Source organism: Phaenicophaeus curvirostris, chromosome 1 (assembly GCF_032191515.1).
Source record: "Phaenicophaeus curvirostris isolate KB17595 chromosome 1, BPBGC_Pcur_1.0, whole genome shotgun sequence".
Taxonomy (NCBI): domain Eukaryota; kingdom Metazoa; phylum Chordata; class Aves; order Cuculiformes; family Cuculidae; genus Phaenicophaeus; species Phaenicophaeus curvirostris.
The window spans coordinates 121,003,830-121,025,796 of NC_091392.1; the positions used below are offsets into that span (position 1 = coordinate 121,003,830).

Genomic DNA, 21,967 nt, shown 5'->3' on the forward strand with positions numbered 1-21,967 from the left:
CCTCTCTGAAATTGCAGGAGGAGGCCACCACTTTCTTCTGTCACTGCAAGAACCTATCAGCAAGGTCTCATGCTGTATAGGAGCTCTCAAAAGGCTTGGCTGCAGAGTTCAAAAGACAGCAAGCAGGTGACTGCGCTGAACAAGAGACTCATGGTGCACTAGCCTGTGGCTTATTCAAGACTTTTTGCACTCGTTTTTTGTATTTTTTTATATGCTGCTGATTTTAATGCTTTTTCTTTGGTGCTGGTATTAGAAGTTCCAGTTCCTTTTTTTTTTTTTTCCCCTCAAGAATGTGCTACCTGTAATATACATACAAAAGTACTGTGCTTTGTATGAGTGTCTTGTACACACTGGAAACTTTATTAATAGCTATTCCAGATACTGTCCACATGATCTGTACTTTCTCAAACCTATTTCACCATCAAAGAGGAACAGCTGAACAATAGGGCCAAAAGTACCGTATGCATTCAGGGCTGCTTCAGAAAACAACCATTAAATCATTCAGCAATAAGTTTTCTCAGCCTTGAAAATCAGAAATAGCAGTCTTGAAAATAAAAAAAAATCTCTTGAATCACTGAGCTATGAATTTGAAGATGTGAAACTGTGAATGTTCAAAGCTGTGGAGTGATGGCTCAAGTGCTGGGAGTGGGACTTCGTTTGACTCTGTCCTTGTTATGTCTTGACAGCTGGGTTGAGGGTGGCATTCAGAAATCCAGGTAATTTCTTTCCAGTTCTTTGCTTTCCTAAAGAGGAATGGCTGCTTTTCAGCTACCTGTGCTATTTATTGGACAAGATATTTATGGTTGTATTTGGAAGCCTCAAAAGTTGCTACTGCAAAAAGGCGATTTCCTCTTGGAAGGAACTATCTTTCTCAGTTACCCCTCCCTAACCCCTCCTTGTTCCATGGACTGGCCTAGATAGGATAAGCTGTCTCCTAACAGCAAGAATTATGCTAGAAAGCCTTTTTTCTTTAATAGCACTAAGCTTTATCATTGTGAATTGGCCCACAAATGCATAGGGCTTCCTAGACCCTTCACAGTCATGAATAACAGGAGGATAAAAGCAGTTAATTGAGGGGAAATCCCCTCACACAGACAAAGAAAATAGGATTCTGCTAAACTGTCAGTACCCGGAGGGCAGTGCATACTTCCCTAAGGTAAAACTCGACTCTAACTCTAGCACAGCGCCAAAATAATTCCCAAGAAGCAAAGGGATTTGCGTTAGTGTAGCAGAGATTAGAAGCTGGTCTGTCCTTCCCAGACTCCAAATAGAAAAAGAAATCCAGTCTTTGTATTGAATGACTCCCACGTGCTGGGGAGCTAGAAATTTTCTTTGTTAAAAATGAAGTGTACTCCTCGTGGGTCAGCTTCTGAGTTGCTGATGCTCTGCTTGTTGAGTGTGTCAGCTAGGCCCTCGGGTCCACAGAGGAAAACACCTATTCTGGAGCTGTTAAGAAAACAAAAATATCGTCAGGAGCTAGGTATGGAGCAGATGGATGTTCTTCATGTAAATCAGTCTTATGTTCCATGGGGGCAAAGGCTTTTTTCTCAATTACAGGAACTAAATTAGAACTTGATGTCTAATCCTTAAAATTTATAACCCCTTAAAACTTGCAAGGCACTTACTACTGCTTCTAAAACAAGTGATGGGCTAAATCTCATCTCAGCAGGAGTCAGAGAAAACAGGTTTATTGACCTCAGTGAAGTCAAAGAAATAGAGCTTCAAAGAGCTCAAATTCTTGAAATTAATTTATTTTTCCTATTAATTTTGGGGGGTTCTGCTAAAGCTCATCCATTTTCAGGTTTTACTTTTTGAGTTAAAAGTACTTTTGGAGGCATTTAGATATCACTTAATATTCCTATCTATTTCAGCTGGAATGATAGAGTATTTTTTTTCTATAACTTTGGCTAGTAATTATCCAAAAAGGGATGATTTTTGTTTTAAATTGTACGTTGAAACTATTTGGTTAAAACCACAAATTGTGTCCATGGCTGAAATAAGAATAGAAAATACCTACAGATTTTTTGAAAAAGAATGTTCATCAAACTTTTATCAGCTAAAGGAACAAGATTGTGCTATTATGGCATTTAGACAGAGGAAGTCCAGTTTGTGCAGGTTTACCCAGGATGTTGCCCTGCAATAGTTTTGAACTCATTTTCCCAGTTAGGTCTTCCATACAAGGTTTTCTGTTTAAGGCCTGTAATCACATCTTTCTCTTCTTCATGATGCACTACAAAATGAGTGGCCTGTGGGAAACAAAATACAAAGGACAGTGTTAGCATTCTTTTGAAAAAAAAAAAAAAATCAATACACACTGAATGATATCCAAACTGACAATGTGGAATTGATCGTGTTTTACAATATAACATTAGTAAAGTCCTGACTCCCTACTTTCCCCAGATTAGGTGATCTCAAGGTTTAAAGCTATGAAGCATCGAACACAGTGATTACAGCAATTACATCTCTTTTGCAACGAACTGGTTTAGTCTAAGAACTGTAAAATAAAGCTGTAAATAATAAATCGTTTCCCTTCAGGTACACTAATACAAATCCCTTGACATTAATGAAGTCCTGCCAGTTTGATCTCTGTGAAGTTTGATCCATATAAGGCGGTCTTGTCCGCCCTCCCTGTGTAGCTTTCACCTAGGCCAGCAAAGCTAAGTGGAGCCAAGAAGAGAAGATGTGGTTAAAGGCACAAGTCCAGGCCTTTTAGCGTTCTGCAGCACTTTTATATGCCAAAAAATATACAGGTAACTTTCTCCCCAGGCAAGAGTTGTGTGACTTTTCTTCTTTTCTTCCTCTTTTTCCACTGCCTGTGTGATAACTTTGTACATCACTCCTACCCCTCCTTCTAACTGAGCTATAGTACTTCAGGCACATGGTGAATTTTGCAACAGTGAGATATAAGTAAAATAAAACATCACAAAACAATAGAGTGAGCGCCTTTCCTGACTCAATCATACATTATTAGGTGGCTTATGGAAGAGCTGCTCCTTTGCAGCCCTATGAGCATGGGATCAGATAAAGAACTCATGAGTCCTGAAACAAGTATGCTGCAATCACTCAGACCTTGTGCATTAGTTTCTCCGGTCCTAACGCTGCTAGAGATACTTGCTTGTTTGCTGCTACAAGGCAAGGCTGCTTTCCAGAGTACACAGCCAGAGTAAAGCAGGAAGGAAGCCAGAGTGCATGTTAGCAGCTGATCCTATGTCACTTCTGATGGATAATACCTGTCTGCATTTAAAACCTCTGAGAGCCAGATGGAGGCCCAGGATAAGTACCATTTGAACATTTATGTAAAAGTAGCATGCTAACATCAGCCTCGGTGCATATGGAAGTCACACTTTCCACTGTGTTTTTACCTGAGATTCATCCCAGCCTGTAAGGTAGATGTTATAGCTGAGAAACTCTGCGTTATTCCTTTCCTGCATTTGAGCCTCCAGAGATTGCAAGAGGTCAGCAAACCATTCAAAGGCTTGAGTGTCCCTGCAAAGCCAGTAAAAATAGATCTGGAAGAAACAAGAGTGAGCTGTCAGGGCATGTAGGCAACTATGGTTTCTGAGTTTACATTTGCTGACAGAATTGACAGAATGGGGATTGTAGAGTTCCTGTAGAAATTGACCTGACTACTTCAGTAGATGGGTAAGTGGTATCTAAGCAATTCATGAGTTTTGATGCTGGGAGGGTTGTGAAGCAGGATGAGTGACTGCAAGAACAAGGAAACAACTTTATGTTTCTCTTCCACCGGCAGGTTACATATTTAGTTCATTGTGTTTTCCCACTTACATCCTTGTAAAACAGTTTGCTAGGATATAAATTAATGATTTAGAGATAGACACTATCTTCTTGCCCTGCTGTCAAGCAAGGTAAATTAAAGCAGGTAACAAAACCAGTTCTGTTCTCTAAATATGACCATAACTCCAGAGTGTGGCTCTGCACTCCTGTACAGGGAGTTTCCAGGGGCAGGAAGCAAGAGGAGGATGGTAGCAGTGCTCTTTCACCGACACAAAGTTGCTCTCTGTGTGCTTAGGGAAGGAATCCAATAGTTGCACAGGCTGTACTAGTGCCTTGGACTTCGTGTTTCTAACACAGACTGAACAGCACCTCCACTGCAAGCAGAAATCCCCAGGGCTAAAGTCAATTTGCATGAGTGATTTTGCTCATAGGCTCTTTCTCCTTTCATTATGTTTTTGCTTTTGACCTTCCCACTTCCCTGCTTGTTTTGTGAGGTAAATGGACTCTCCTCTTAAGATTCACTACCTTTGCTGGGCCTGTTTTGATTTGGTCTGTTGGCCCTTGAACAATTATGTTGGACTGGGAAAGAGGAAACACACCTTTTTGAGTTTTAAGTTGGTCGCATCATGGCAGTATTTGTACCAGACAGACTTGAGTACAGATGCAAAGGGGGTGACACCTATTCCAGCTCCAACAAGCATAACAGTTTCATAACTAAATACGTCCTCACTCGCTGTTCCAAAGGGGCCATCCACAGCTATCCTGTAATTGAAAGTACACTTAATAAATCAATAGTGAATATTTATTAACAACATTTAAAACTACAATATAAAGGTAAAGATTTTGCCTGCTACAATGTACATTTGGGTTGAATACTAGTCAGCAAAAGAAGAGGTAGTGTTGATAGGAGGAAAAATTAAAAGATTCATCCAAGGCTCATATCTACAATAGAAGTAGTTAAGGATTGTATCACAGGTGCCACCTAACTAGTTGAGCAAAACTTGAACTGCCATAGGTTTTGGTTGACTTTGCTGTAGAGGCTCTTTGTACATACTTGGGCAACTTCCATGCCTCTTGGAATTCTTGCTTATCACATCCACAGGCATTGAACAAGCCTTCTGTCCAGTCCCCTACAATACGGACATGAATGCTGAAGTAATCCTCTTCTGGAGCAGAGGTTAATGTAAATGGATGCCATTCCAATTTAGACACTGCCGGACACTTGACAAAAATATATTGCCCGACCTCCATCTTGAAGCCTTTCTTCATCATCTGGAGCTCAATTGTTTTGAAGGGGTGAATGACCACCTGCAGTGAGAGGAACAAGGGATGAAGAGGGAGAAGAACAAGTCTTGGATAAAGAGGGAGAAGAAAAGCTCATGTTAATGAGTTGACTCTATGTGTAAGGGGAAGACCACAAGGGTATCATACAGACAGGGAACTGGCTAGATAGTACCACTGGAAACTGATGTTTCCCTGCAGTAGGTGGATGGGACCTAAAATATGGGCCTTTGCATTCTGCCTGTATTATGCCAAGAACAAATATAAGTGATATTCTAGAAGCAAGGGTAGTATTTCCATCACTACGATGTCTGCCACAATTACTTCCAGTTTTCAGAAGAGATTTGCAAGAAGGAAAATCAAGTCTCTCTATCTGTTAATGTAGAATTAATATTAGTGCTTAGGAGTGTACAATAAATTTTCTGCCAACAGGGATCTAAGCAGGCATCATAGGCATATGGTGTAGAAATGTCTCAGAGATGTTTTGGTACAATTACAAAAAAGCACATTTGTATATAGGAGTCTTCCAACATGTCAGCATCATGCCAGGGCACAGTGGTGACACCTAATGTCATCCCCTAAATCCTGCTACAGCTTGAACTGAGTATGCCCATAAGATGCAATGCAATGCCATGTGAGGAAATTACATTGGGAAAGGCCAGGATAGTTTTTCTGCTTTTGAGTCTAGCACCATGCTAGTCTGGCTGTTAGACTTTCAGAACCAGTGTTAATATCTCTGCAATGCACCATGGGGAAAGGAAGCTTATCATTAGCTTTGGCTGCACATACAGGCACCCCCTAGCTTCGCTTTTCAGGTGTCATTTTTTCTGCTGAGAAATCGGAATTCATAAATATCTGGGTAGTTTTGAAAACAAAGATTTGGTATCTTTAACACTCTTAAGGCTGTGGATTTCTTACATTGCGCAATTTTTCACTCAATACAAAGAAAATTAATTTATTTTTCTAAGATTCAGTCCTGTCAGAGACAGGCTACGTTTATGTGTTCAAGGCTGGCATTATTTTTGCATGATAGCAGCCAGAACATTCCTGAGAGGCTTTTCACTGCCAATTTTGTCTTGTCATGTAGGAGCAATTGGCTTTGCTGCACCGTTTGAAAAAAACCGTAATGTTTTACCTGGTGTTAAGCATAGCACCATCACGTACCTTTGTGATAACAACCTTCTGCTGTGACCTCCAAAACCGCACCAACCTCTCACACAGGTACAAGAACATGGGGCCTACTACCCACTTCCATGTCTGTGAGCAGAATAAAATGTAAAGTCAGATGATGAAGATGACAACTTAGATAAGAGTCCTGGAAATGCTATGAGCAGACATGAAATTCAGGTAATACAGGTTGTTTATCAACCAGAGTAGGGAACCCTTATGACACCTTCAAAACCTTTATGACACCTTCAAAATTACTTCTGGTCAGAGAGGGAATTTCTTTCTGTTGAGAGTCACAGCTAACTTTTTAGTTGCTACCACAGTTACACAAGATATTCTTCTGAGTGCTTTGGTCTCTGTCCAAAAACTAAGGTAAGTAAGTGAAATGTGAAGTAAAGCTCTGAATGTATTATTGACCCAAGTCTGTATTGCTGCAGGAAAAGATGTGATTTCTGCTAATAGATCAGTCTGAAATGTGAATGTACACCCAACCTGGTTAGTCAATAAAAGCTGAAGTTTCAATGTCACCTTTCCAGAGGCATTAATTTTCTCTTAATTACCATTAGTTTATTAATAATATAAAACTACTTATTACGTGGATTATAGTACTTTCTAGAAATCCCCACTAGCCACAAAATACAATTTAGGCAAACAGTTCTCAGGTGTGATTTGTTCTTTTGCTTTGCCTGTTAATGGTCATCATTTTATGACACACTGGTTGTCTGTCTGTAGCCCATTTCAGCTTATATCCATTGCGTCCAAATCTATTGCTATATGTAAATAAAGCTGTCACCGAAGAACCATGGGGATTAAGTTGACAATTTTCTACAGCAAGTGCATATGTTATTTACAAAAAGAGTAAACAGTAAACATTTACTGTCTTACACTCAAGACAATTGTTCTTACCATAGGAGGATTCCCTGCAAACTGGGGGATTGGGCAAGCCCCTTTCTTTCCCCAGTGAGTGAAGTTTTTGTAGCAAATCTCTGGATCATGTTCAGCCAGACTCTCAGCTGTCTGCCCCCGTACAATACGCCTGGAAAAAAAAAATGTTCAGACAATGAAATGAAAATGAAGGTATTCGTCCCTTATTGTTATTCTGTTTATGTACTTCTCTATTTATAGAATCATAGAATGACTTGGATTGGAAGCAACTTTAAAGATAATCTAATTCCACCACCCCTGCCATGGGCAGGAACCTGTCCCACTAGATCAGGCTGCCCAAGGCTCCATCCAACCTGGCCTTGAACACTTCCAGGGATGGGACATCCACAGCTTCCCTGGGCAACTTGTGCCAATGCCTCTCACCACCCTCATCATGAAGAAATTCTTCCTCATGTCTAGTCTAAATCTGCCCCTCTCCAGTTTATACCCATTGCCCCTAGTCCTATCACTACAAGCCTTTGTAAACAGTCCCTCCCCAGCTTTCTTGTAGCCCCTTCGGGTACAGGAAGGTTGCTGAAATGTCTCCTCAGAGCCTTCTCTTCTCCAGGCTGAACAATCCCAACTCTCCCAGCCTGTCCTTGTATGGGGGGTCCTCCAGTATGGAAGTTCTCCCAAATAAGTGTTCCCATAGAAGTTGTGGATTTCTATGGTATTAAAGATTTGGTAAAAACGGTGAGGAAAGTTTGTAGGGGAAAATACTGAGTGGGGAACTGAGAGGTTTGTCCATTAGTTTTTCCAGGAAGTGGTCACAATGGGAAAGCTTCATTCTTTTCATAGTTATCCTACCTTTTTCTTCAATAATAACAAAACCTGGAGTGGGCAGGGTAATCAAATTCCTAGTGACCAGTACAGAAATTACTTCTGTTGTTTATCTTAGAAATTTGGATAGTTCTTTCTAGAACACTTTGACCCTTCCTCTCCCTTTAAAACTGTGGAGTAGCTGTTCACTTGGTGTGGATGAACACAGATGCTACTGAGACAAAGCAGCTATAAACAGCTGATGATCTGGCCTCTATATTCTTGCTTTATTAGGGTTTGTTGTTGTTGGGTTTTTTACTATAGAGAAGCCTGACTTCTCCAGTTCAGCTGTATTTTCAGCAGCAGGGCTAGTGCTGAACTGGAGTGCTAAAAGACACTGAAAGTTTCAGTTTTGAGGGGGAAAAATACTATATATTCTCATCTTGTTCACCATTTCCTGCCACTGACTGGAGTCCTGCAACCTCAGGGGTGTGTAACAGTTGCAAAAATGATGGTCGTAGGAGGAGGGTCACGGAAGAGAAATTCAGATTAAGATCTGCTGATTTTCCCCAGGAACGGTCTGATTCTGATCAGGCTGTTCAGTTTTATGCCAAGATGATTCTGTTGATATCTTCTTCCTGTGACTTCTCTTTCTGCTTTTCTAGCTCAGTTTCTGTGAACTAGACCATGTTTCTGACGTTTTAAAAAAGCATGGTGTCCAAGTCATATGTAAGCCTAGCTTTAAGTGGTAGATTTGTCAGAGGATTATTGGAAAACCTGTGCACAGTCTTGAAAGTTAAAAGATTGTACTGCTTATAAATATTACTAATGAACTTCTTCCTCATTAAAGTGTTGGTTAACATCCTGCCTGAAAAATAAAGGGAAGGAATGACACTGTCCCAGGAGTATCACGAGTTGCAATTTGCAGGAAGATCACCAGTTGCAGTTTACTTCCCTACTAGTAGCAACTGGTTCAGATGAGCTGCCCTCTGGGATGAGTTACAGGAATAGGAGGAGCCCGTTTCTGGTCACTCCTCACCCCATTGCTTAAGGGAAAATGAGCCTGAGAATTTTTGCCTTCCCCTTTGCTATATTTGAGGTTCAACAATGCCAGTACCCTGTACAAGTGGAAGAAAAGACTATTTTTTCCCTTGTTATTCAGTGTAGATGTTCTTCCAGAACTGTAATTAACCTTTAAGTAGTATAGCCTTCTAATTAGTTCTTTTTCAGCTGAAATTTTTACTTTAACTTGCAGGGCAGGGTGATCTGAACCTCTATGCTCTCTCCTCTTTATGTCTACTATGATGTGATGTTTGGGACATTTGTCTGTGACACATAGCTCGTGCACAAAAAACCATCAGTGATACAAAAGTGCTGTAATAGCTTGTAAAGGATAAGAATCTGCCCTTTTGATTCTATTCCTTATCTTTGGTTCAGTTTTCTTTATATAAAAATATATATGTATGTATCGGTATATATATAGGACACAGCCTTCTGTCTGCTTAGGTAAACTAGCCTCTATGCCTCTCCCTAACATGCTACTTTTAGACTTTCAGAACATGCTTATTCCATAACATCTATCTTTGTACAGCTAAGATGCCTTCCTTGCATGTAAAAAGACTGTCAAATATTATTTAGGGTGTTTTTTCTAAACTCAAAATGTCCTTCTCACCTTCAAGGCCATTAAGTGAAGCCACCGAGTTCACAGCCAGAAAGCATCCCTCCCTCTATGGATAATAATATTCCTGTGCTTATCTCCTTCCAAAGAATAGCAGAAGTTGTCTGACAATCATGTTCAACCCAATGCTGGCCGAACTCTCATCTTTTGAACACAGTGCATTAAAATGGTGGAAGTATACCAAACATGAAGTCATAAAAAGTCAACTTCTATGAAATATATGCTCCTCACTGACCTCTAGAAAGAGCAAAGTTTGCTTTCTGATGGTATTGTGTGTAAATATGGCCAAGTTTGGACATTTTGTCAGTAACTATATAATATTTGCTGCAGGAAACATGAAACATTTGTCCTTTTCCTTCAACAGGTATTGCTCAAACCTTCTTCTTGTTTTGAAAGTTGGAATGGACAAATATGCTGGTGGTGATTCTCATCTGCCTTCTATTTTTGTTCTTCCTGTTGTATTCCCATTTCTGTCATTTGCCTGGCACTACTAGACTGAGAGGAAGTGGTTTTGAAGAGTCATTTTTACTGGGCATTTTAAAAGCACACTTTCTAATGCAACTACAGTTTCCTTTAAAATGGACAAAATAGTGTAACTACGAAATTTTGCTTGGTTATTTAGCCTTTTTTTCCCCTCTGCATCAGTTCTGTGGTTTTATAAAATGAAACTAAAATTATTTTTCCTAGGTGCTAAAATTGTGTTCGCGTAGTGCTAAATTATTTCATTAGGCGTTTCAGCTCTTTAAGAAGAAGGTAGCGAACAAGCCAAAAAGATGTTTGGCATTTGGAAGTTACAAAATCTTACAGTTGCCTATATTTGAGCTCCAAAAGCTAAAACATATTCTGAGATGCTGCTGATATTAAAAGTTCATCTAAGTCTGAAAGACAAATCTATGTTATTAAAGTTTTGTTTACCTAACAAAATCCTAGACTATATCATTTTTATGTTAAGTTCTCTTTCCATGCATGTATGTGATGCAATTCCTTTTAAGACAGAAAAATAAACTAGTTATTAGAAACAGGAACCTTAGAAAAGAGCTTTCCAATTAAAATATCTTAAGTTGAGTATCAGTGAGATTAAGTATGCCATAGTCTCATAAAGACTCATGCATGTGAATAGCTTGTTACATGTATCGGTGAGAGTCTCTTAACTCTCAAAGCCTGTATTCACCCATTATTACCACCAAAAATAACTGCTACTTAGTGATTAAGTCTCTATACTTATGTGTGTAGAGGGCTTTACATTAAGATACAGTAGTTATCATGTATTGTGTGATAAGCATGAATACTCACCCAGCACCATGGATGACAAGGCCAATAAAGAAGATGACAAAGAGGTGGTGGGTGTACCAAAATACTTCGAAATACGACCTTCGGATGGTTTTGGTGGATGAAGTGATGATTAGTATGAGGGCCAGCGTGATGATAACTCCAGTAAGACCAGCCAAGTAGGTGAAAGCCACATATAAGCCCCCTACAGGATTCTGTGAAATAATTGCACACATTGGTCTAAGGAAAGGGTTGAATCAAAGCAGAACCAGCTGAACCATCATTCTGTCTCAGTCATCAAATCCTTTACCTATTGGTAAGTCTTTAAGTCACCCTCTGTGAATTTGTATTCCGCCAATGCCAAATTCTTACTGCAGATTTACCTTTACTAAAGTAAGAGGAAGGAGACAGAAAGGATTTTCTACTGATTCACACACTAAACATTGTTTCTTACTCTGCCACTGCTCAGCAGTGTGGGCTTGGTGAAGGTGAGCACATTTGCAGAGCTCTGTTGTTGAGAGCTGAGGTCCCACATCCTTATTTACAGTGCTAAGTGAAAGCTCTCCTTTTTGGTGGTGTTGTGCAGCTGTGGGTCTTGTAGCTTATATACAAACTGGATGCTTGGTGCTTATGAGGAACAGGCAAGTTCCTTATTTTTGTGTTTCTTTTTTTTTAGCAGCCCAAGTTCGAAAATTTTGCTGTGGTTTCTTTGTACCTTTATGTGTGCTGTGTCTACCTTAGTCAGAAGACTTCTCTACAGGGCATTTGTTTTTTACATAATGTTTTAGAACTACTTTGAAATCCTCAGGTGAAGAAGTTTAATGAACTACCAAAATTCCGCAACAATATCGCTACAAATACAGAAGAACGATTTACACAAGGTTTTGCTGCAAGAAGGCCAAACCCCAGATTGTACACAGCAGAAACAGACCCTCTGTTCAAATTGTCTTATATGATCATCTAAACAAATATAATGACTATTCACAGCCTAATGTCACTTACTCCAATAGTTTTTCTATAAAAGTTGATATAGCTTTCATCTGGGTTATCACCGAGGCTAGAAAGCACAGCTGCCAGAGTTCCTTCCTCTTCAACGCGGGCTTGCACACTCCACTCTACATTGAATAAGTGTGCGATGGTGTGAATTGCTAGAAGTGATGGAAAAGAAATAATCAGGGTTAAGCACAAGTACTTAGTGGTTTTGGGTGATATTTGAAACATTTTAACATTTGTCAACAGCGGCTTAAGACCTTTATCACTCTCACCGTCTTCATCAAAATTCAGATCAGTCAAGTGTTTTACTGTTAAAAATTTACCATCTGAAGTTTACACCTTTCTTCGGTGGGGGAAGGAAAGAAGTTAAGGGGCCTTTTCATCATGTACTTCGTTCAGCAAAGGCTTTCAATAATTCAAGTAGTATGTTAATACATTGGAAACAGAAGCATAAGTTGGCTTAAATTATTTGTCAGGATCATCCAGGATTTTTGTCAAAGAGTTGAGAAGTGGATCTGGATCTCTTTGGTGTCACATTTGCTAGTACTGCTTTGTTTTGCTATATTGCTAATAATCACTAACAAACTTGCTGAGCTGAATGTGTCCATAAACCTAATACAGCTGTGGTGTTTCACACTACTACCATTACACATTATTTCAGGGATAAGCCATATAATGCTTTTTCAAAATTTTTCCCCTTTCATATCACGAGGTACTTATTCACCTTCAAAAAAAGGGCCTGACAGGTACAGATCTAACACTCCGAACAATCCAGCTCTGCTGCAGACATCCTCTGTGACCTTCTGTTAACTTCACCTCCCTACTCCTTTTCTATTGAAGTGGTGGTGAGATTTCAGCCACAGCATAGAAAAGGAACCTGCTCAGTAATCTACTGACACCAAGGCTGATGGTAAAAATACAAAGATTACAAAGATATTTGTAAGGTACTTGCATTGAGAAGTGACAAATTTGACCAAAAAAACCCCAAACAAACAAGATGGAAATCCCTTAGCTTAAGCAATGAGAAATAAAATATGAAAATGTTTCCATGTCCTGTCTAAGACATTATACCCTTTTCTTTCACGATTTCTATTATTTGTTTTAGTCATAATAGTTAAGAAATAAGTCTAAACAAGAATTAAAGACAGGGTATCTGCTTCTCAAGCCATTGCTAAACACCCTTTATTAACCAATGTCATAAATGTTGCAAATGTTTCAAGAGAAAAATTGTCTTTCTTATTTAGCTTTGCTATCTGCCAGTTGCAGAACAGTGTTCAGAAACTGATTTAAGCCTTGGCACACGCAATGACTCCTTTAGGTTAATGAAGTCAGGTCTCACCTGGATTCTGCGTATAATGCACTAGAAAGAAATAAACAAAGAAACATTTGAGTACCAACCAGTATGAAGGGCGATCATCCATGCCACCATTTTGTGAAAGGTGAGGTTCCTGTCCAGCTGTCGTCTTATACGGGTAGAACAGCACTTCAAGTTTGAAGAAAAAAAGTATTTGAAGAGTATTTGTGATGTCTATGTGTGCTTATTTAAGTGCAGGGACAAAACCAGAGGCCCTGAGCACAACAATTGGTGTCATTGCTAGTAAAAGTGCAGAATTCCCAAATATAGACAAAAATATTTCCCCTGTACTTTAGAATATAGGAATAACAGATTATGTTTTAACATGTGTTGAAACAAAGTATTTGATAAAGAGAAAACCTTAATATCCAGTATGACAGAAGTATATATCTTTTCTGTGTTAAATTTAGATGCTATAAACAGAAGGAGGGATCACAGCCTGCCATGGCGGGGTGACTGCTTTGCTTTCTCCAAGATGCCACCATACATCATGGTGGTTTACACTGTAGAAATGGACTTTAAAGTTCAGGTATAATTGTCTCCAGGGGCTCCCACCCCAAACGTGCCTGTCACTTATGGTCGGTAACATGAAGTGATTCTTTCCCTAAAATATTGGGTGAACTCACTGGTCATTCATTTACAACTTGTTGATGGAGTTACTCAAAGAGAAAGAAATAAATCTCTGCTGCTACAAATGGAAGAAAAACCAGATTGATAGTTTCATTAAGAATCATGACAAGTTCCTAACCGGCCCCATCTATATTGTGCTGTGGTCGGTGGGAGTTTTCCTATAACTTTAAGTGCTGTAAATCTAGCATTTGATGTCTCCACACAGTAGCAAGAATGATTATCCTGTATTGTGTCTTTATATTGCTTTTTCTGACTGGCAAAAGAAAGAAAACAGTATGCAAACTAACACAAACATTTCCTCACAAGAACTATGCAGATGCTTCAGGCAACAAAATGATGAAGACAAAAATACTCTCCCAGCTGTCTGTTAGACATTAATTTTGTAGATGGCAGGCTAAGGTTACATATCTTTCCAGCTGATAAGACGGAGTTGATCATACCAACCATACAAGAGTAAAACAGAAGAAGGGATGATGAAACACCAGAACAATTTAACTTCTGATTTGTTCTTTACTTAGTGCCGATACGTCAGGAGTGGCCCTACTCTTCCATACCAGCCCATTTCCCATGAGCATTAACTGTACAGATAAATAGATAATCAGGAAACAGTTCTCTCCTTCGGTTATTCTCCAGCTGTTATGCTGATTACAGGGCAAACTCTAACCTACTGGGTCTATTGCAATAACTTCTGTTGACTATAACAGTAGCTAGGAGAAATTTGACCTTCTTTGTATCATGTGTCTTGAGACACAATTAAAAAGATTGCAGAATAAACTGTAGCATAGTGAGGAAATGCCAACTCTGCTTGACTACCTTGCAAAATCCACTAGGACTTTCTGTTCAAGAAGCAGAAGGCCAAGCAACAGCAAAATGCTGTAGCTAGGTTCAGCAGTGAAGCTCATTAACGAGAGTGATGATTACAGCAGTAAAGGGCATGCAAAGACAACACAGCTGTTCATTCAGTTAATAACAAATAACTTTGTAGTGCATAATTTTTGGATGGCAGGAGGTAAAGTGCAAAAGCTGCCAGCATATTCCTGTCGAACAGTGGATCTGAACAGTTCTCCTCTCTCCTTAACCCTAATGACATTGCTGTTGGAAAGGTCACTACATTTTCAGTTAGTTATTTGACATTTAGAAATCCTGATTTTTCTGAAGAGATCCTCACAGATGTTATTTGCAAAGTATTGCTAATTATTGCTATACTTGTTCTGCTGATGGCAGAACAAGTATAAGCAGCTGTACCCTGGCACTATGGCCACCACTGTCCTGACGCTACCACTGGCACACTGGACTGTGCATGTTTTGTTTAAGGTATAAAATTACCTACTTCCTGAGGTATAGCTTTATGGCATAAACCAACTGAAGTTAGAAAACACTCCAGCTGACTAACAGTCCTATTTTATGGCCCTCCCTCACCTCCTTGCTCACACTTGGAGCCCTTCACTTCCTCATACAGCCTAGTGCTATCAGCAGGACAGTGAACTGCAGGCAGGCAGCAGGTACGGAGCTGTAGCTGTCTGCATGGTTCTCATTTGCCAACTGGTTGTAGTCTGAGTGAGACTCTATCACAGTTCCCAAAGCAGGAGGACTTTGCAGCCTAAATACAAAGATAAGGACAGCTTTATTGGGATACTGGTTAGAAAAGTCAAGCTGTAGATGATAGGAGATGAGTAATTCAGGACAAGTAGCATGAAGTTCCAGCTGGAATACAGTTCTCTGATTCCTTGGAATCCATTTTTAGCCTTCCAGTACCATCTCCAGAAGCGTCTTCAGCTCTTTCCTTGTTTTGGCCTCAGAAGGCCTCTGCTCAAACTGCTTTCAGCTTACCTCCCATGGAAGCTATTTCAGACCTCCTAAAGGCCTCGTATGATCAAGAGCCAGTCAGTATTTTCCAGCTGCATTCATCCAATAGCAACATTAATTCTTACTAAATTTATGTTCATTATTGAATTCTGCAGCCTAGGGGGTCAGCCCTGAATTTTGGTGGATACTATTTGATCCTTCTCAGGGCAGAGGAAGAACAGCTGTAACCCTACAATTTTACTTAATATTCTTTTCTTTTTGCATGCTTTAGGAGTATGGCTGCATGCTTTAGCAGCATCCCAGAATCTGAAGGGGTATAGCACAAGACTGGAAAGCCTGGCCTGTGTGGTTCCAACTTTATTTTCCTAAGTGTCACACCTTAATAAGGCCAGGCCACTGGACTTACTCAGGGACATAATTTAGGAGCTTAGTGAGGCAAACACCTCTCATGTAGTCAGCCACAATAATCATCAGGATGTATGTAATAGACAGGGGTACAGCCTGGGTTGTCTCTGATTATTTTCTTATTACTTTGTATCCAACTGTCTTTCCCTAAGAAGGAATCTTGAAACACTGCATCTATTTTATGGCTTCTTTTTTTTTGTATTCTGCTTTTTCAGCCGCCACAGGCTGTCTTAATTGCATGAAAGAATTTATACTAGATTTGGAGATGAAAACCTACTTTTGTGAACTGGTTTTGTTGATCATTAAGGTGGGTAGAGAGAAAGAAGGAATCATTATATATTTGGAAGGACAGTTAATAAGCTTGAGGAGACTATTGCTTTTTCACTGTACCATGGCATTGTCTGTACCAATGCATTGTCTGCATTACTCCTTCCGTAATAGCCATAGACTGAGATTTCAGCAGTGTGATATAGTTGGTATCATCATAGGAAGCCTCTCCAGCTGTCATTTAGAATCAGTTTTCTTTTTCTTAGTGGTGATTCCTCAGTGCAGTATATAACTTTTGCATTTGGGAGCTTGAAAGGGTCAAAAGGCCTGCAAACTATTTAATCCTCAGATGGAAACACAGCTCAGAAAAGAAAGAATATAATTTATGTACCAGATGAAAAAGAGTCCCATTTACTTTAAGAATTGAACATGCAAAGACAGAAGATGTGGACTTGTATCCCTTGCTATAGATGTGTGTTCTGTTGGTGACAAACAAGGCAAATGTGTGTAAGCATCACCTATGGCTGCTGCCAGCTGGAAGAGGAACTTTGCATCCAGGGCAGCACGATGCTCAAGGGGCGCAAAAAAGGGAAGACTCAAAGAGGGCTAAATGAAGGTGAAACCTCTTCACAGAGCTCTAGATCCATCGTTGGCATATAGACCTCAGTCTTGCTCATAGCAAAACTCCAGGCTTATCTACTTCTTCAAAGAGAATATTCCCGAAGTACAGAATATTTGGGGAACTTGGACAAAGTTGCTTGGTACATTTGCAAGGCTGCATGAGTTATTGTCTTTCAAAAATTTTGAAAGTCTTTCTTCATCTTACCGCACTTGATCCTCTGAGGAAGGAGAGCAAATTTCGACATACTGGCAGCAGAATCAGCATGCAATTGAAATTCAGGCAAGCTGCAGGGGCCCTTGCCAGAGCCAAAGCACGCTGTAATTGGAAAGATGCTGTTATTAAACGCATTACCTAAGACATTATCCAGGACATGGATAGGTATAGATTTCATTTATGTATTACATCACAACTTTTCATGAGTGTGAGATCTAGAGCTAATTAACAATGTTCACATTTCAGAGTAGTCATGCTTTAACCAAGTTAGAGACACACATGCAGGCAGAACACATTCCTACAGATAGACATTTTCTGTTTCCAGTTTTGAAATAACATGGTTGTATGAACATCTCCCTGTCATGCCTGACAATCAATGGCCAATTGTGGATGCATATCTAAGTCATTAGTAGAGTTTTCTGTCCCAAGGCTGTAAAGAAAGTCTAACTACAGTTTTTTCAACTGGCTGGGGGGTTACGCTAGGCAGAAGGACAGCTTATGAGGGAAGTGGTTTTAATTTCTCTATGGAAATCTGTTGCCTCAACTTTTAGGATTATGTTCCCTTAAAGTTGCTCTTCACAATAATTGCTCTTCCTGAATAATTTCAGATTTTCAAAGAAAGAAAGACTGTATGAAAAGAGGTAATAATGATCATCTTAGTCCAAAGATAATGACGGGAAGGAAAGGATAATGTTTGCTCTCCTTGAATTAACTGGGACCATTTCAGGTTTAAAATTACAGTTACTTACTTTGGGTTATGCTGTGTTCTAGTTATTCAAGCACAGATCTCTGTGATTTCAAAGGTGACTGCACCATGATTGCAAAGGACAGAATTTAATCCATAGATCTGAAGTGGTATGTAGAATGGGAATTCATGCTTTGTTGAATTAAATCACAGCTTTGTAAACCTTTTATGAAGTGCTTTGTTCTATAGTTTGAAGCTTTGACTGCCTATTCTGTCTGTGATCATGCTTTTAAAATATGTGAACAAACTGATTTTCTCTGTCAGTTGGTCATGACCTGTGGTAGGTTTGGAAGCAAATTTGTAGTAGGACATGTAATGCTACATCAACCACCGGGCTGTATTAAATAGCCCAGGGTCCAGGGTCACTTGACTACTTGACTGCTATTCATACACTTGATGAAAATGTGAATGATTACTTTCCAGAGCTAATAGATTTGTAAACTCTTCATGCTGTGAAAAATAATTACATGGGGAAATGATTGCACAATGGGAGCATAATAGTAACCTGAGAACAACTCTAGATAGGTGTGTCTCTGCTTTGCATACCGACTTTCTGCTCAGAAGCACTGAACTTCTATCTGCAGTGATCTGTTTGCATGTGGCTTTTGACTCCTACATGAATCTGCTCCTTCAGCCACTTGACCCTAATTCAAAATGCTATGTCCTCAGTCTATGCCAATATAATACATTTTGTACTTACACCAAGGAGTACTCTGGTGTAGAAGAATTTTGGCGGGACGTCATATACAAGATAGTACCACCAGAAGAGGAAGACATTTAAGCCCAGCCACACAAGCTGAAAGAGAAATGAATAGGAAACTTCACAGTTTGTTGTTAGAGATCATACATCTGAATTTACATAGTTCAGGTAATGTTCAGTTAGTTCGCTGTGTTCCTGTTTGCAAAGAGAGGCATACTGCATGGTGTGAAAGGTTCAGCAGAGGCAATATAAATCTTTCTGGTGGAAATGGCTCTAATGTGTGCACACAGGAGTACGGGAGTGACTATAAACCAAAATACAGCAATAAGTAGCTGAAGCTTTTGCATAGTTCAAGGGATTTAGACATGATTGGACCATCATTGTACAGGTGTTCAGCTAAGTCTGTGAGTCTAGTTGACTTTCCAAACATCATTAAAGTTTAAGGCCTCTTCCAAATGGTGGTTCCTCAGCCATACCAATCTATGTAAGAGAAAGACTTAGGAGCCATGCCAGACTCAAAGAAGCTTGAGATCTAAATATAGATGACCTAAATTACACCTAAGGCCTAACGTTTTATGTTAAGTAGGAGTCTCTAAAGGTTAGAAATCAATCAGCAGGAAATAGTCAACACAGGCTCTTTGGTAATCCTTAGGCTATTCAGAACTGGGGTTCTTTGTAGCTGTAGTGCAGTCTTCTCTCAGACTTGCATATCCTACTGAGCAGGTTTCCTTAAAGAAAGAGAAATTATCAGCCCTTCTAAAAGCTATCTAAAGCAGCTACAAGCCTTCCTGGCCTCAGAGATCATAGTAAATCCAGCCATTTGCTCTTCTGGAGCTGGTTGGCTGATTTTACATCCTATAGTGAAACCAATCTGTATCACTGCTGACCCCTCCATCTAAGTAGATGCACAAGGTAGAGCACGAAAATAGAGGAGAGGAAGTCTGAGAACTGGGAGAAAACCCAAGTCTCTGGTAGTAAGTTAAGGATGCCAGAAACTGTGAGATTACTGTTAGTTCCTCACTCCTTCTAATTCATATGTTTTACTAGTTCTTTGGCCTAGCTGGCATTGTACAAAACTCAGGATTAGTTTAGGTCTTGAAAGTGTCTTACCCTTGTGGAATTAACACAGGAAAATGAAGGGATTTCCATTAGGGTAAAGCAATATATTGGAAATCCCCAAAACTTCATTAAAAAACTAAGCCATGTCAAGATTAAATGCTTAGGCTACATAATTAAAGTGAGTGTGCCACTCACATCTATGTTAGCCTGGTAGCACGCACAGAAGATCAAGAAGTTTGGCATGATTCTTGATGGTCTCTCACTGTTCTTCTTGGTGTTCAACCATATGGAACATGGATTCTTTGAAAAACACTGTGATACCTCTGGCAACTTGGATTGAGTTGTAGAGTTGGCAGCCATCCAAGCTCTTTAGCCACAGACACTGAAGGCAGCATTGGCTGGGGTTAAATCTGATGTGTTTCTGTTTTGTTGGGGTAAATCAATAGAAATTGTGTCTGTCTTGGTCCTGTTAAGCACTGGATAACCATATACCTAGTCAGTGTGCAGTAGAGCTGTAGAGGACAATGCAGAACGCTTTGGTAAGGCTTTCAGAGAACTATCATTTCAGCTGGCATCTTTATCAGTGACTTCTTTAGTTTTCTTCCCTACTAGCTGACCTCTAAAACAAATCTCTAAAACCAAATTTGTTATTTGAACAAAATAAGGCCCTCCTGCTTAAATCTTTCAATATTTCAATATTGAAAAAATATGCCAGAATTCATCACTTGGCAGTTTCAGTTTCCTCAAGTCATTGAAGGTGACAGTAAAAACAATCACTCCTTTTGAAAACACTAAATGGCCAGTGTGATGTTCCTAGAGCAATATACCTACAATGTAAAGGCAATGTGTAAGTTTCAGTTGTTCATAGCAGAAGAAATACCTTTCTGCATAAAAATGTTCACATTCCAGTCACCACAAATATAGAAAGTCCTCCCACTTGTTTTTCTTTCTCTCAGTAGTTACATATACTAACCGTGATTGGCAACAATCCCTTGACTGATATTATACTTTTGTGTTATATATGTTTTTATTCATATATCTATATAAAATTGTATATAGATTGTATCACACTATGAAGAAAAAAAAAAGATAACACTGAAACACTAACTTCTGCCTAAGCTTTTCCCAAGGAAAACTGCTCTTTAGCACTTGTAAATGTGACTGGGACTTTCAGTATTTTTAAATTTTGCCCAGAATTAATTTAACCTATCTTCACAGCTATTCTATGCAAGTTGTCTACACATGCAGTTCAAATACTAGTTGTCTTAATGAAGAATTCAAGAATCGTTCCTCTAAATACTGAAATCTGACTCAAATACAAATTCTACACCATTAAGAAAATGTGCTTTCAGTTACACCAACTTTTGTTCTTAAAAGTAGTAATTGCTTTCTCTGTTGAAATGCACATGGTTAAGTGAAATGTAATGTTATTTGTTTTAAGTCATTGTTGTATCCAAAAAACCCAGATACTTAACTATATCTGAAAACACAAATGAAAGTTAACATATGATCATTTCCCAGTTGACAATGAAGCCTGCAGCAATCAAGATACCAGACAGAGCTCCTTAAAAATTATTCTCTTGAAGCATTTCACTGTACTTGCTGCCCTAGTTTCTAAGTAATCACATGCATCCTCCACTGGCACAGTGAGATCTGCTTAGTACAACTTTCTGTAGATCTTTTTACTAGAACCAAATTACAATAAAAAAATGTACTTACAACAACGAAGATGGACAGTCCTTCATTCTCCACCCAGTTACCCATGATTGCCTGAGATGAATGTGCACAATGGCCCCGTTCTTTCTGGAACAGCGTCTATGTCTTCTCTCATAAGGAAGTGAGAGCAGAAGCTTGCAGCAACCTGTTTCCTTTCTCATTCATTTAGGAAATAAGTTAACCATTGAATCATGTCCATAGTTCTGTTTCAAATGTTTCTACCATCTTTACATATAACTTTTCATAATTCAAATAAGAATAAACTGTTGAAAAAGACTATTTTCCCCCTTGTGATGCAGAAGAAAAAAAATAACATAACTGGTCATGTTTCCTGCTAAAAAATATATTACTGCTTTATATAACTTTCAGTGCTGAAATGTAACATGGAATACACAGGAGAGTTATCTCTTCTCAACCTTGTAATTTTTTTTTTATCATCTCAGGTCTGAGCTGCCATTCCTGCTGATTCTGTTTGATAAATAATCACTAGAAATACTCTTCCAGTAACTCAATGTCCACAGAAGCTTCCAAATGTAATCAAATACTCCTCTTGTCTAATATATGTGTAAGCCTTGCTACCTCCTCTCTGCTCAAGCCAGTACTGAGGACACCTGTCATTAGATAGGTTATTTCTCATATTTTGC

At 39.2% G+C, this 21,967-nt stretch overlaps 1 protein-coding gene across 1 annotated transcript; it reads right to left on the reverse strand.

Annotated features, from left to right (window-relative positions):
• Positions 1-339: 339 nt before the first annotated feature.
• Positions 340-21,473, reverse strand: CYBB (cytochrome b-245 beta chain). The gene is made up of 13 exons (XM_069873262.1): positions 21,327-21,473; positions 18,549-18,644; positions 17,095-17,205; positions 13,205-13,289; positions 11,816-11,961; positions 10,838-11,028; positions 7,090-7,219; positions 6,181-6,273; positions 4,790-5,043; positions 4,335-4,497; positions 3,363-3,509; positions 2,122-2,246; positions 340-1,446 (listed from the first exon to the last, which is right to left on the reverse strand). Exons 1-13 carry the CDS (start codon positions 21,369-21,371, stop codon positions 1,320-1,322), a joined length of 1,713 nt encoding a protein of 570 aa, XP_069729363.1. The 5' UTR covers positions 21,372-21,473; the 3' UTR covers positions 340-1,319.
• Between the last annotated feature and the right edge of the window lie 494 nt (positions 21,474-21,967).

What these genes read in the sequence shown, in the direction of transcription:
- CYBB (XM_069873262.1), bottom strand. Translation starts at nt 21,371, where the DNA reads ATGGGTAACTGGGTGGAGAATGAAGGACTGTCCATCTTCGTTGTT. An exon ending in ACACCAGAGTACTCCTTGGT is followed by an intron (nt 17,206 to 18,548) that starts GTAAGTACAAAA and finishes TTCCAATTACAG; the next exon opens with CGTGCTTTGGCTCTGGCAAG. An exon ending in GATGATCGCCCTTCATACTG is followed by an intron (nt 11,962 to 13,204) that starts GTTGGTACTCAA and finishes CATCACTTCTAG; the next exon opens with CAATTCACACCATCGCACAC.